At 48.3% G+C, this 14,160-nt stretch overlaps 1 protein-coding gene across 1 annotated transcript in view; it reads left to right on the top strand.

The window, feature by feature from the left end:
• Nucleotides 1-14,160, top strand: part of HSF2BP (heat shock transcription factor 2 binding protein) — a 66,378-nt gene that overhangs the window by 3,702 nt on the left and 48,516 nt on the right. Inside the window, exons 4-5 of the mRNA XM_033122760.1 lie at nucleotides 9,404-9,507; nucleotides 12,617-12,766. Coding sequence (XP_032978651.1) covers nucleotides 9,404-9,507; nucleotides 12,617-12,766 — 254 coding nt within the window. The remainder of the gene's footprint in view (nucleotides 1-9,403; nucleotides 9,508-12,616; nucleotides 12,767-14,160) is intronic.

Raw genomic sequence — 14,160 nt, 5'->3', positions numbered from 1 at the left:
ATGGCTCATGGCAGGGAGGGAGACCACCCACCAGAGGAACTGGGCATCTTGCCAACAGAGGAAAGGATGGAGCTGCTGTAGGATTTGGGGCAGGGTGGAGTCCAGCTGAAGTGCAGGGGAAGCTGTATTTCTGTGGCTCCAGGCAAAGGAGGGCTGCATCAGGGGTCAGCATCAGGTCTCCCTGCAGTGGACGCGGGTCCCGTTTCCTGGAAAACTACAAAATTGAGGTAGATGTGGAATTTAGTGCCTGCAAATCCTTCTTTGAGGTTCTGTGGCTCCTGGAAGCCACGCTGCTGCCCTGTGTCACAGTGCCTTTGGTCCCACAGGCGAGAGTAGGATGTGTCCTCTTCCTGGTGTAAGCAAAATTTCTGATAGTGGGGATTTTACAGACTAAGCTTTCTCTGAATAAGAAACCACTCATGAAAGGGGTCACGATGACGCTTACAGTGCAGTGTGTCCTTGGGAGAAATATTGTTTCCTGTTAACTTGGCAGTTGGCTTCATGTGTATCTGTTATCCCAGCCCGACAAACTACAGGACAGTTTCACTTTCTCAGAGCAAGCTGGTTTTTACTTTCTCGCGGTTGACTCATGACATCCGTCCCTCCACCCCACCGAAAACTGGCTGCCTGAGCCTCCCCAGGGCACCGACATTCAGATGAGGGGCCAGGATCCTCCTTGCTCCCCATCTCCTGCTCACCATTCAGCCCCCACCTGTCTATCAGAACATCCTAGAGGTTTCCCCTCACGGACACGTCCTGAGTCCGTCAGCCTGCCGCCATTGTCACTGCCACCACCCAAGTCCAGGCCCCTCTCATTTCGCCTGAATCTCTGCCCCTGGCACTGTCCACTTGTTGGCACTCTCCAGTCTGTTCTATACACTGTAGCCAAGTAATTTTTAACAATTCAGTCTGATTATTCATTCCCCGGCTTACGTCTTCAATGGCTTCTCTTTGCTGTTAGGGTAAAGACCAAAAACCAAAGAGAAAACCCACCAAAACCCACAATCACTCAAGAACCTAAACAGAACTGTGCCATGGCCTGAAAGGCTGTGTCATTGGGCTCAGCCTCAGGCCCAGTCTCACTTCCTTATTGGACAGCCTGGACACGTGTGTCCCTTTTGGGTGTTGTCAGAACGCCCTGCACGGTTACCTCAGACAAAATGGTTTATTCCCATCTTATGGTACAAGTATGTTCCCTGTGCAGGGCTGAATACTTGGTCCCAGGGGACCGCCACCCTTCTAAAGTGGTGTCCCCTGAAGCTGGATGTGCTACAGGAAACCGAGTGTTAAAGGAAGGATCCAAGTGGATTGCGGTGGCGGCAGGAGGTTTTACCGGGAACTTTGAACTTCAGCTGGCCGTTGGAGACGTCTGCCCTGGCCTAAGGCCTGACTAAGGCCTCTTCCCCGACCCACCTTCTGTTTTTAGTTTTGGTTGTTATGTAACAAAAAAAAGATAGAAGTTGCAGAGATAAGGAGTTGCAAAAGTAAAGATTTCTTAAACAGCTCTCTTTGCAACATCAGGATGCTTTTCATTTAAACTGATGTTGAAGCTTGAAATCAGAAGGGTGAGATATTTTTGTTTCACAATTAAATCACAAGGTCTAATCCTTGCCTTAATTGACAAGTGTTCATTTTGGAGAGAGAGGATGAAAAAGCCATTGCCTGTTTAAATCTCCATTGTCTTATAGAAAATACCTTTCAAATGTGTTATGTTGCATTTGAGATGTTAAATGGTGTAATTTAAAAACAACTTGAGGGCCTGCCCGGTGGCTCAAGTGGTTGGAGCGCTGTGCTCCTAACAGCGAGGTCGCTGGTTCGATTCCCACATGGTTGCTGTGAGCAGCCAGAGGTCGGCCATAAGCTTGCCAGTGGCCAATGTGAGTGGCCGGCAGCCAGCGTGAGCGGCCATAAGCTTGCAGTCTCATTTCTGACATTTAAAAAGCTGCAACATTGGTTTTAATGTGTTAAAATTTATTTGTTTATTTAGATGTATTTTAACGGTAATACTGTGAAGCACCCTTGTTTGTTTACTGAACATCAGCAGTGACTACAAACCAGCACAGGCATGATATCCTGGAGAGAGATTTGACTAACACACTTCCTTGAACGGTGGAAAAAAAAGTTGCTTTGTGTAATTTCAAATCGACAGCCCTCCCTGACCTCTGTCAGCATGGTCCAGTACAGCTTTCTGTGATGCGGAAGGTGGATAATCCCTGCTGTCCGCCTCTGGTGTAAAATAGCCACTACTATATGTGGCCAACTGACCCCCTCATTTAGCATTAATTAGTTTTGTAATGATTTTTCACTTGGTTGTTTTTTATTTTAGTTCCCTGATGAAATCCTCTTGTTGCCTATTTTCGGGAGCATATTATTTAGTTATTTTAAACTCTGAGTCTATAAATCCAATACCTGGATCACCCCTTGGCCTGCTTTTCTCATCCAATTCTCCTCTGGGTCATTCTGGTAATTTTTTGTTGGTTAATGGACTTTCTGAATGAAAACTTGTAGAGGCTCTGGATAAATAGTTTTCTCCGGCAAGGATTTCTTTCCTCTGGCTTCTACCTGCCTGTCAGGGTCGAGTCTGAGTAGATCACGTGGTCCGTCAGGGCTTGAGCTCATTCACGCTGGTTTCAGCCATACTTCCAGCTGGACTATTTCTAGTTCTTTCTCCCGCCAAGGGTTTTAGTCCTACAGCAGCGTCCGGCTGAGAGCCCTTCCGTCTCGGCAGGCTCCGACCTTCAGCCTTGATGTCTGCAGCACCACGAGACTGCTCTGAGCTCTGCCGGTGCCTTGGCCTGTCCTCCTCAGTCTGCTGGCGTCGGCGCCTCCCTATGCTGCTCCCACACAGGGCTGGTGCTGGCGGGGGCAATGGCTCTGGGGGTCCATTCTCCTCTGCTCTCTCCTTATCCAGGGTCATGACCCGCCCCCAGCTGGCTGTCCTGTAGCTCCCCTGCCAAGGGGGGAGACTGTGGGCTGCTCTGCTTAGCTCTGCTGCCTCTTAACCCAAGCTACTTTGGAATATGCCTGTGCTTCAGGAAGGGCTGGGCCAGAGCTGGGCCCTCTTCTCCAGGTCCTGGTCCTCAAGGCCTGTGTCACTTGGTAGCTTTCAGATCCCTTCGAATGATTTTTGTTTATTTAAAGTCTGTTTTTCTAGTTATTCTTGGTGGGAAAATTGATCTGCTACATCACCATCATAGTTGGCAATGGAAGTCCTCCTGTGTGTTGTGATTTTTAAACTGTAGAAGTATACTGTAATGTCATACAGAAAGGATAGGCAGTGGAGAGGATCCAAATCAAAGGGGGCTAAAGATACGTGACATTTCAGTGCGATACCGGACACTCGAAAGAAGAAGATGTTATATAGGGCAACGTGGGTCAATTGACAGAATTGGAATGTCAGTGGTCGCTTAGATAAAGGTGTTAACACTGACTTTTCTGAAGTTGACAGCTGTGTGTAGTGGGTGGGTGTCTGAGATGTTATCCCTATTCTTCAGGAGTATTCACTGAAGTATTTAGGAATAAAGGGTCTTGATATATGTACCTTATCCTTAGCTGGTTCGAAAAATATATCACGTGTGTTTGAGTGTGCTACAGACGTGAGCAAATGTGACATGTTGGTGAGTCTGGGTAAAGGGCACGTGGGTATTCTTTGCATTGGGTTTAGTCATACCACGTTTTGTAAGTTTGAAATGATTTCCAGATAAAAAATAAATGGAAATATTAATTCAATGTTTACAGAACCGTAAGTGTTCCTGATGTACTCTTGGGTTCTTAGCAGTGGGGTTGAAAACCACTGTGATAATACGTGACTTCTAAAGTGTTTGTGGGGTGTTTTGAGATTAAGTTCTCAAGAGTTTGACATTAGTGAGAAAGGGGGGAGCTGCATTTCAGCTGGGAAGAATTATTATTTCCGGTCTGTAGAAATACGAACTAGACAGAGAGTCATGCAGAGTGGGACAAACGAGTGAGTGCCAAGAAGAAATGATTTCATCTGACCAAAAGTTATTGTGGCTCAAATGAGATAAGATCAGAATGTATCACATCCATGTCTTGGCAGGGAACTAAAGGGAGAAATGAAGAATGTAATGAAGAGATGACGGACAGAGGTGTGGGCAGGGTTCGGGGAACCAGCAGGAGGCTAGCAAAGCCCCTGGAACTAGAAGAGGGGGTGGCATGGTTCCACCCCCCCACCCCACCCCCCACCCCCCGCCGGCTTGAAGGAGTGGCAGGAGAACTTCCAGCCTCGCAGGAGGGTAGGTGCTGGCAGGGCCACAGCCTCCATCGGAAGGTGGAGCTCCTGCTGCCTCGATGCAGTGGGGAAGTCAGGGGCCCGGCTTCAGCCTCCTCCTCGTTTCCTGAAGGGCCTGCCACTCCCCAAATCCAGCAGGAAGCTGTAAGCGAGTGCACGTTGGCTTCAGCCTCTTGGGAACACATCAGGGTGGAGAGTGGACCTAAAGGGCACGTGGAGACGGTGCAGAAAGAAAACAGGACTGGGAAAGAAGAACACAGATTTACAGGGCCTTATGGACAGAGGAGTGGAAAGGTAGCCAAGAGAGGCTAGAGACAGGCAGTGTTTGAATAAATCACTCCTGACTCCCCATCATAAACATACTTGTATTTATATGCCAATAAATGAAAAGCAAAATTCCCTGACTCTGGTTTGGGAAATACTTTAACAGGATTCATGTGCATTCAACAAAACCGAGCTTAGATTGTTGTGATGATGTTTATTTTCAAGTCTTTCAGTGAATTTAGTTGATAAATCAATCCACTCGTTATATGCTTGGTATCTGTCAGGCACAGCTAGGTCATGTGGGGATATAAAAAGGGTAAGATCTGAACCTTTTCCTTGATAATTTAAGGTAGACTGAGACGCTCTAACATGCAGGTGTGAAAAGCTAGTGAGACGAGGTAATGCCACGTACACTGGCAGCACAAATTCCTGTTAGTCACACGTTTTCTTCATCGTGTGAAAGATTACTCCAGTGGCCTTTACGTTAGGAAAAGAAGCGTGGCTGTGGAAGCAGATTTTTGGCAGTGTAGGAAAAAAAATGCTATTTCCGTGCTCTGGTTCCAAACCCCCACCCTGCCCTCGGGTTTGTTTTAGAAATTTGACAGCTAATTAAACTGTTGTTGTGCTGGCTTAGAATGGGCCTTGGGATTTCAAATGCATTTAAGCTCCTTAACTGAGGTGGGTTTTTTTTTCCTTCCCATGAAACTTGGAATATTCTCATTTTTTCACTTTTTTTTCCCCTTCTGCCTCCCCGCCACTCCGGTTCAAGCCGTTGTTTCTCAGTCTAGTTGTGTAGGACACAGCTCCCTGGCCCACGCTGGTGTTATGCGCCTTGGCTACCCCGGCTGAGGCCGTCGGTCGGCTGCTCACAGCAGCTCACGGCAGCTGTCGCCGGCTGCCGGCCACTCAGGACAGCACACGGTAGCCCACGGCAGCCCGCAGCAGCTCACACTGACCTCAGCTGCTCACGGCAGCCCAGCTCCAGGGAGAGCCGTTGTTCACAGTCTTAGCTGTAGAGGGCGCAGCTCACTGGCCCATGTGGGAATCGAACTGGTGACCTTGGCGTTAGGAGCAGGGTGCTCCAACCACCTGAGCCACCAGGCTGGCCCTTTTTTCTTTTTCAACTTATATTTTTGACAGGCTGCCTCTGGCCCCGAGGTGGGAGGTGATTAAGGTAAAATGAGGTCTGTAGTTGGGCCCGAATGCAGTATGACGGGTGCCCTTGTACAAGGGGGGATCTGGACTCTGAGACAGACGCCCACAGGGAAGGTGATGTGAAGAGACGGGAAGGCCAAGTGCAGGCCGAGGCAGGCTGGACTTGTGCTGCCACACACCTAGGAGCCCCGGGGCTCCAGCAGCAGGGAGAGGCGGGAAGGGCCCTCCCCTACGGGCTTCAGGGGGCACGTGGCCTGCCAGCACCTGGATTTCCGACTTGTAGCATCCAGATTTCTGTTCTAAGCCACCCACTCCCACTTTTCAAAAGTTCATGTTACGACGCTTCGCCCATATGAAAGATCTACATTAGATAGTACCTGTTTTCACTAACCGAAAGAAATCCAAAGCCGATTTCTGCTTTTGTGAAAAAAGGCCAAAAGTGTTTGCAGAGAACCGTTAGAGAGGCAGTGGCGCTGGGAGTAGGGCGAGCCGCCCTGCCCAGCTCCTTTTTCCTTTCCTGGCACTGCCCTCAGCATCTCAGCGGCAGGACACAGGGCTTTCAACTGTGTCAGCGTCGTGCGCGCGTCACCTCATTTCATTTGTGCATCCGTCACAAGATGTGCCGTGAGGGAATCGCTGCGCGCGTCGCGCCGTCTCGGCTGTGGGGGCTTCACAGGAACGCTCTCCTTGCAGACAGCGAGGCAAGCCTGTGCTCGGTGACGGCAGCCATAGCACAGGCATGCGCCCTGCGCGTCTCAGCTCCCAGTGAGCACGGGACCCATCAGCAGCGAGTTCTAAATGCTTCGTGGTAAGGAGGTAACCGTTAATGGCTGTTAAAAAGCCTGTATTGGAGGCCCTTTCCTTAGCTATTTTGGTCAAAAGCAAGTATTTTCAGGTAAATGTGAACTAACTGGCAATTTATTTCAACATGCTCGGTGTTAAAGAGAGGAGAAATTGCTCCCTTTTATATAGTTTCAGTTTCTTTGGTTAGTGTTTTCCTTTATAACTCTCGGTATCCTGCCTGTATATAGTTCTCTGTGCCCTGCCTGTGAATAAGCTGAGATACCTTCTCATGTCAGTGACACTATCAGAGGGTGGGGAATTTCAGAAGCCACATGGCTGTGGCAGTGGCCTGCGACTCAGGTGGTTCTGTCTTGGTTGTGTAGGCCAGCCTTCATTCAGTTAACCATTAAGTGGAGATTTCTGCTTCATTTTAAATGCTAAAGATTAGCAATTGAAATACAGTCTAGGCTGGGTGGCAGCCCCCTCCCTGTTCTAACACTGAGGCTGGGGAAGAAAACGTCCTGACTGTATGTAAGGTATCAGTTACTGGTCAGGTTTCTGTCTCTGAAAAAAATTGCAAAAGTAATATTCTCATTAAAGAAGAATGAGACATGTAATCAAAGCAGCCATGTTTTTATTCAAAGATTAGCAGAAGGAATGTATAAAGAAGTAAATTTTGTTTATGTGACAAATATTTATAAAGTGCCTACTACGTACCAGGTACTGTCCTAGGCATTCGGGATGTGTTAGAAAATGGAACATGAAAACCCGTGCCCTCGAGGTGTTTTCGGTGGCAGGCACGCTGTGGGCCAAGTTGGAAATGCAAGGTGGGCGTTTTGTCAGGAGAGGTGGCTGGGGCGGAGCCTGCGCGGTGCTCCCGTCTGGCCACCAGGCGGTGGCCTCGCACTGCGGAAAGTGCACCTGCGTCCCGGCTGGAGAGCCTGCGGTGGGTGGCGTGGCTTCTGGCTTCCGTGGGGCAGCCCTGGCAGTGGATGTTTTGACCCTGTCCTTTTGTTACGTTGACTCACAGTAAGGTCCTATACGGCTGTACAGAGGGAGAGATTACGGAATTCCCTAAACCAAACAGTCTTTGGGGTGGTCAGAATGAATTCCTACAGATTTTTACACGTAATAAGGCTTGCAGAGTTTTCATTTCCTATCTCCTTGACTGTGTTTGAGTAACATGCAGTTAAAGGATAGAAAAAATATAAAAGTTTATTGCAAAACATTTACACCTTGATAATTTTGTCTTCCTTGTTTCATTTTGTGTCTTTTTGTCTGTGGCCATATGCAGTTCATAGTTCGTATATAATTATAAGTAACGTGAATAATATGTATGTTTCCATTTAATATTGTTACAAAAGGCAACTATTAGTTTTCCAGGCTTCACACTTGATTGATAATTGATTTCTTCTGCGGCCAGGATTTGTGGGACACCATAAAGAATTCCAGTGAACGTCATGTTGTGGTATTAAACAGCATAAAAAGGCAGAAAAGAAACTGAAGGGAGAAGAAATAGTCCCATGTTTCTTCACCCTCGTTTCTCAGAAACATCTTTGAAGAGCAGCTGCCAGCCAGTTTCATAATCTCCAGCTGTCTGAATATTTAGCTGTAGCTTCTAATCTTCCTTCCAGGGCCAAGGGTCTCTGGGAAACGTGGAGACTTCCTTTATTCTCAGAGCCTTGGGGATGCCTGCGTTGTTCTTGGCAGTGCCCTGGAACTGCACGTGTGGGCTTCCTCTTGTCCTCCTGGAGATCCCTCGGTTACGCAGCCGCAGCGTTTCTCCTGTCTGCACGGCACTAGGTAGTGTGTGCAGGCCCCATTCCCTAGGGCGGGTCAGGTTCCACTCCCAGGGGTCTGCTCTCTGAACTCTCAGCGCCCTCCCCTCCGTGCTTCCGCCCTCGAGTATTCCCTAGGCCGCTGGCTGGCTTCCCTTGGGCGCTGTGCACGTTTGACTTGACGTAGTGAGCGATGAGAGGCCAGGCCGTTGTCACGAAGCTGCGTTGTCCTCACTGTCTGTTCCCAGACGGCAGCATCTTCCTTGCCTGGGACTTGCCAGCGTGGCGAGTGTCAGGCCCCCTCGGTCCTGCTGAGCAGAAACAGGACGGGCCCCCGGGGGCGTCTGATGCACGCTGAGGCCTGAGCCCCGCTGTCCTGACTGCAGTCAGAGAAGGTACTCTGTTAGGTCCCAGCACAGCTGCCACACGTCTCCCTGTCTGTTAGCATAAAGGTGATGATTTCTTAGTCCTTCAGGTCAAGGCACCGAACGTGTTAGTTACATATTTCTTTGCTTTTTGAATGTCAGTATTTCTGCAGCATGATACTTTGAAATGGTAATCTTTTGATTTCAAATTTATTCACATGGATGTCTTGGGATTTTTGTTGGTCATTTGCATCATCACGTAAAGGAATGTGGTGGAGAGGAAGGACTGACTCCACAGGCCCCGCGTCCCCTGTGGCCTTTTCTTGTCTCTGTCACGTTGTTCTCACTCTTGCACTGACTCTGCAGCTGTCCCCATTGAGTCAGTCTGCTGGTGGGTGAGACGAGCTCTGTGAGTCAGTGCGGCTGGCACTGTCTCCTCACTGAGCTGCTTTCTGCTTTTTCTGGAGCAGATACATACAGTCTGTGCCATGAGACAGTCGGGCTTCTCAGCCCTGCCTGCAGTCCTTTAAATACACACTTCCTTAAAGCCTCGAGTACGAGTCTGGCAGCAGAGTGAGGTCTTAAACACACAAAGCAGAAAACCACGAAAAAAGTACTTTTTACTATTGGCTAAAAACTGATCAAAACTTACAAAGCAGGACTTTTAGAATATTGGTTACTCAAGGGCTGGTTATGCATATCCCACTACGTCAGAAATCGGTACAGGTTTTCCAAGAGTAGATGGGGCAAAATGGGTGCCTCCAAGATTAGTGATTTGAAATATTGAGATTTATGTCTCTGTCTTCTAGACTTGGAAAGGAAGGAGCAAGAGTTGGAACAACTGAGGATGGACAGTGAGCACTTCCGAGCCCGCCTGGAGACGGTGCAGGCTGACAGCATGAGAGAGAAGAAGGTACAGCCCGGCGCTCACAGACTGTGGCCTGGCGCCTGCGTCCTGGCCGTGGCCACTGAAGGGCAGCGATAGCCTTCTTAGCCTCTAGGTCTCAAGATGGTATTTTTAATTATGTATTCTGATAGGTTTGGAAAGGCGTCGAACACTTGCATTTTATAACCATTTAATGTGAACATTATTCACTGGGTGCCTTTTAATAGTCACTTACTGTTAATTTTTAGGTTTAAAAGACCATTCTGAAACATAAACATTCATAATATACGAATCTTGAAATAAATATCATGCACATAATTTATAATCAGAGATATATTAAATCAGAAACATTTGTAATTAATTTAGGGGATCATTTACTGATTTTTTTTTTTTTAAAGGGAAGTGCGCTCTCATATACCCAAGGAATTCCACCTTTGCATTTACTGATATTTTAGAAATAACCAATTTCATTTTAATGTTAGGACAAACTAATAATATTTCTTAAAAATTACACATAATTTTCACTTTTTGTATGGAAAAATTATTTCTTCTCTTGTAAAACTAGAACTATTCTTCCACGTCTGGTAAAATCTGGATCTTGAATGTATTTTTATTTTTGACTGCTAGAAGGAGAATTGTACTAGTAATGGCAGCTGATAAGTATCGTTTCCCGTGTGCTGGCAGGTGGTCAGCAGCTGGCCATGCGTCGTGCTTCTCCCAGCACAGCTGGGTCTGCAGGTGCTGCTGATTTACAGGAATGTCGGGGAGCTGGGCCAGATCCCACTGCCTGTGTGCTAAGCTTTGTTTCATGCTGTCTTCTCTTGTGACGGAATTCTGAATGTTTGTAGCTACAAAGAGGTTTTCCAAAACTGATGGAAACTGATAGGCTTTAATACTGAGCAAGTGGCAAAGGTTAAGGAAAGAGTTTCAGTCTGAAAATTCAGTTAGGTGGAGCAGCACATACTGAAAGGCGAAATTTCAGCTTTGTCATTCCATTTAGATCATGATAAACTAAAATGGAATCTGTTGGTTCATGTATTCCTTAGATTGCTGAGACATCTTGTTAAGGTTGAGGCTTAAATTGGGCAGAATTTTAGATTTCTGTTTTTATAATTGATAAGCATGAGAGAAATGCCTGTTTTGCTGGCATGTTAGATGTACTGTTTAAAAATAAGCCATTCTGGTAAAGTGCCAGCATAGAAGGATGAAATGGCCATGGCAAAGCAGCGTCCCGTCACCAATATGTCACTGCCCTCACACCTGACCTTAAAGTGGGACTGTTTTAAGTCCAGCTGTTCCCAGTGATGTTTCCTGTTAAGTCGTCCCGCCCATGTACCACTGACGCGAGCCCTGCACGTTTGTGTGACACAGCAGTATCTCTTGCCACTGGCAGCTGCCTTTTCTGTGGTCTCTGTCCAGGGCTGCACAGATCATGAACCAGACTCTGGAAGCTTATGTAAGGGTGAGGACCCAGGAAAGACTCCAGGGACTAAATCCTGGGAAGTGTTTCAGTATGGGTGACAGTCGTTAGGGAAAGGCGGAAGTTACTGAATCCAGTGTGTAAGAAAAGATAGATAATAAAGCATGGACTCAAAATCAGGAAGAAGTGTGTTGGATGAGCAGTGGCACCCAACCCCCCTGGAGAATGGTGACTGGAAGCAGGAAAGCTTGGTTTGTGATCTTAGTCGAGATGTATTCTCAACGATGATTGAGTCTCAGCGATGATTGATCCGTGGAGGAGGCCGCTGGAGGCGATGACAGCCTTGGTGTGACCTAAGGGACTGGCCCCGAGAGTCCTGGCAGAGCAGCAAGAGCCCAGCATTCTTGGAGGAGTGAAACTGCTGGAGGGGATGTGGGTTCCTTCCTGGAGGACTGTGCTGTCACTGGAAGGTTAGATGAGCCTTCGCACAAAGCCCGAGTCGGCGGCGCTGTCTCCGTGCCTGGCTTTGCCGGCTGTGAACAGTTCCAGGCGGCGGGCAGCGTCCGTGTTCTCCTTTGGACCAGGCCTTTCGGCTGTGGACCTGCGGTTTCTCCTCACTACGTTGTCTCCTTACGGTGTGCACCTTTCACAGCCAGCAAACCAGCTAAAATAGAGACTGCCAGTTTTTGTTACATATATTTTTGTTAGGAAAGAGTTACTTTTTACGGTAACGAAAGGGAAGTTGTTGCAAACATTTTCCACACACCATTGCAATAAAGCAAATATTGCAGTAAAGCGAATCAGGAGTTATTTCATTTCCCAGTGCACATAAAAGTTATGTTTCCACTACAGTGTAGTCTGTTAAGCCTGCAGTAGCATTATGTCCCAAACAAAAATCAATGTTGAGGTATATAACCTTAAGTAAACGTACTTTATTGCTAAGAAACGCTCACCATCACCTGAGCCTTGGGCGAGTTGTAATCCTTTTGCTGGTGGAGGTCGGCCTGGGTGTTGGCGGCTGCTGACTGCCCGCGGTGGTTACTGATGGCTGCTCTGCTTTACTTGCCCTGTCCTCACCTCTCTAAATGAAGAACCTAGGACATCGGATATACTTTAACTCTGTGGGCTACTGAGCTATTTATACTTTGGAATAAATTAACTATGTTTTTATGTTTCTAAGTTTATCTCTGATTAAGTGAGGAAATACTGTCACCTTCTAAGGGAATTTCAGGTAACAAGGAATAGTGATGTTGGTGGGGGTGGCCGGGAGGGCAGGAAGCCCCGCGTCACCCAGCACCTGCCTGGAGCTGAACCATAGGAGCGCTTGGTGGTCAGAGGGACATCGGGAGGACAGTTCATGGACTCTCTCCTCGGGAAGGTTGTCACTTTGTTCAGGTGTCCCCGTTGGTGCTGGTCCTGGATTTAGCTACTTGGGACCTGAGATGCCTCATGTTTTCATTGACTTAAGGAAGATGAAGTCAAGTCTTTGGTGGTATTTATAAACTAATGCAGTAGGATGTTCTTTTCTAAGGGTGTTAATTTTACCCTTGAAGTTAATTTTTAAATATGATTGTGGCTCTCTAAGGCGTGGTTTTCATTTGCCAACTATTTTCTGTAATTCTGTGCGCATTTCTTTCCTTTAAAAACATCTGGAAAGAAAACGAGATATTTCGAAGTGGAATTCTGTCCATCTTTCTGACTTTGTTTTGACACCAGGCGAAGCTGGCTCTGCGACAGCAGCTGGATGAGGTGAAGCAGCAGCTCCTGCAGCAGGCTGAGTACTGCACGGAGATGGGCGCCGCAGCCTGCACGCTGCTCTGGGGCGTGTCCAGCAGCGAGGAGGCCGTCAGAGCCATTCTGGGAGGGGTAAGCGGGAGCCGCGGGGTCTGCAGGGCGCTTGCACACCGCACCCATCTCTCCCTCACTCACCCAGCAGTTCTGGAATACCCTGGGTGTGGGGCGCTGGAACCTGGTGCTCGGGGGGTATGAAAACCAAATGCCAGGAGAGGCTTGCTCTCCCCGACGCTGGATGGTATTAGTGGCGGTAGTACCACCCCCGGGTTGTGGCTTGGCGTTGTGTGTGTGCGACTGAGTTTAAAGTGCTCTTACACACGTCACCATTGGGTAGTGTAATAGTTAACTGATCGGATGTTATGTGTTAGTTGACATACACATGTTAGTGTGCGCACACGCACACGCACACGCACACCCACACCCACCGAGGAGCTTCGTAGAGGAAGAGATGGGCCTGGATGAACTTGAATAGGCAGTAACGGCTGAGAACGGGGTGGCCAGCTCCCGAGGACAGACATGGCATCATCAGAGGCACAGGGTGAGAGGTCTGACGTTTGTTTTAGGGACAGTTGGCAGAGTGGAGGCGTGTCTGGTAAAGGCGTAGGGAGATGAGGCTGACCAGGACTGGTGGGGTGCGATTTTGGAGGACTGTCGGCACAGTCTGCTTTTACCCAGTAGGCGGAGGCCTGGGTTCCCTGAGGGTTTCTGAGTACGAGGGAAAGGACGGAGGAGCGCGTGGGGAAGGTTACCCCGGCAGTGAGAGCGCGTGTCAGGAGCTGTGGGGCTGGGGCTGCAGAGGACACAGGAAGCCTCATTCGAAGTGCAGTGGCTCGGGTGGAGGGAGCTGGCTGTGCAGGGGATGGAAGGAGAGGAGAGCCTGGTAACGGGGGCCGGGATGCCGGCCGTGCGGCTGGACTCCACACCCGGCAGAAGGAAGGAACCGGGGAAGACTGAGGTTTGCCCTGGGAGTATGTGTTGGGGACGGGAAGCCAGGGGGACGATGTTTGGCGGGAGGCTGGTAGTAAATTCCTTATCGCCTATAAACGTGAAGATTGTGTTTGGCTTTAGGCGGAGAGACTAAGTGTATTACAGAGTTTATTGACTTTATTGAGCCATATTACACACCATAAAATCCACCCATTCGTGCATGTATGGCTCAGGGGTAGTTAGCTAAGGTGCAGGGTTGTAGCCGTGACCACAGAGCGGTCCTAGCATGTCTCCGGGCAGCTCCTTGTGCCCTGGGTCAGTGCCTCGGTTTTCCAACAGGGTCTCAGAGCCCCACGGAGGTGCCACAAACTTGGAAATACTGTTTGCCAAGTGATAAAGTATTTATTTGAAAAACAGTTCTGCCAGAGGTTTGAAAATCTCTGGTTTCATGCCTAGAACAAATAGAGGACACATTTTTCCAGTATAATATTGTGTGAATTCGTCCCAGTACTTCCAGCATTGTGTAAATTTTGAGCTGT

This window comes from Rhinolophus ferrumequinum, chromosome 2 (genome assembly GCF_004115265.2).
Source record: "Rhinolophus ferrumequinum isolate MPI-CBG mRhiFer1 chromosome 2, mRhiFer1_v1.p, whole genome shotgun sequence".
Taxonomy (NCBI): Eukaryota; Metazoa; Chordata; class Mammalia; order Chiroptera; family Rhinolophidae; genus Rhinolophus; species Rhinolophus ferrumequinum.
This window is presented reverse-complemented; position numbering and strand designations above follow the sequence as displayed.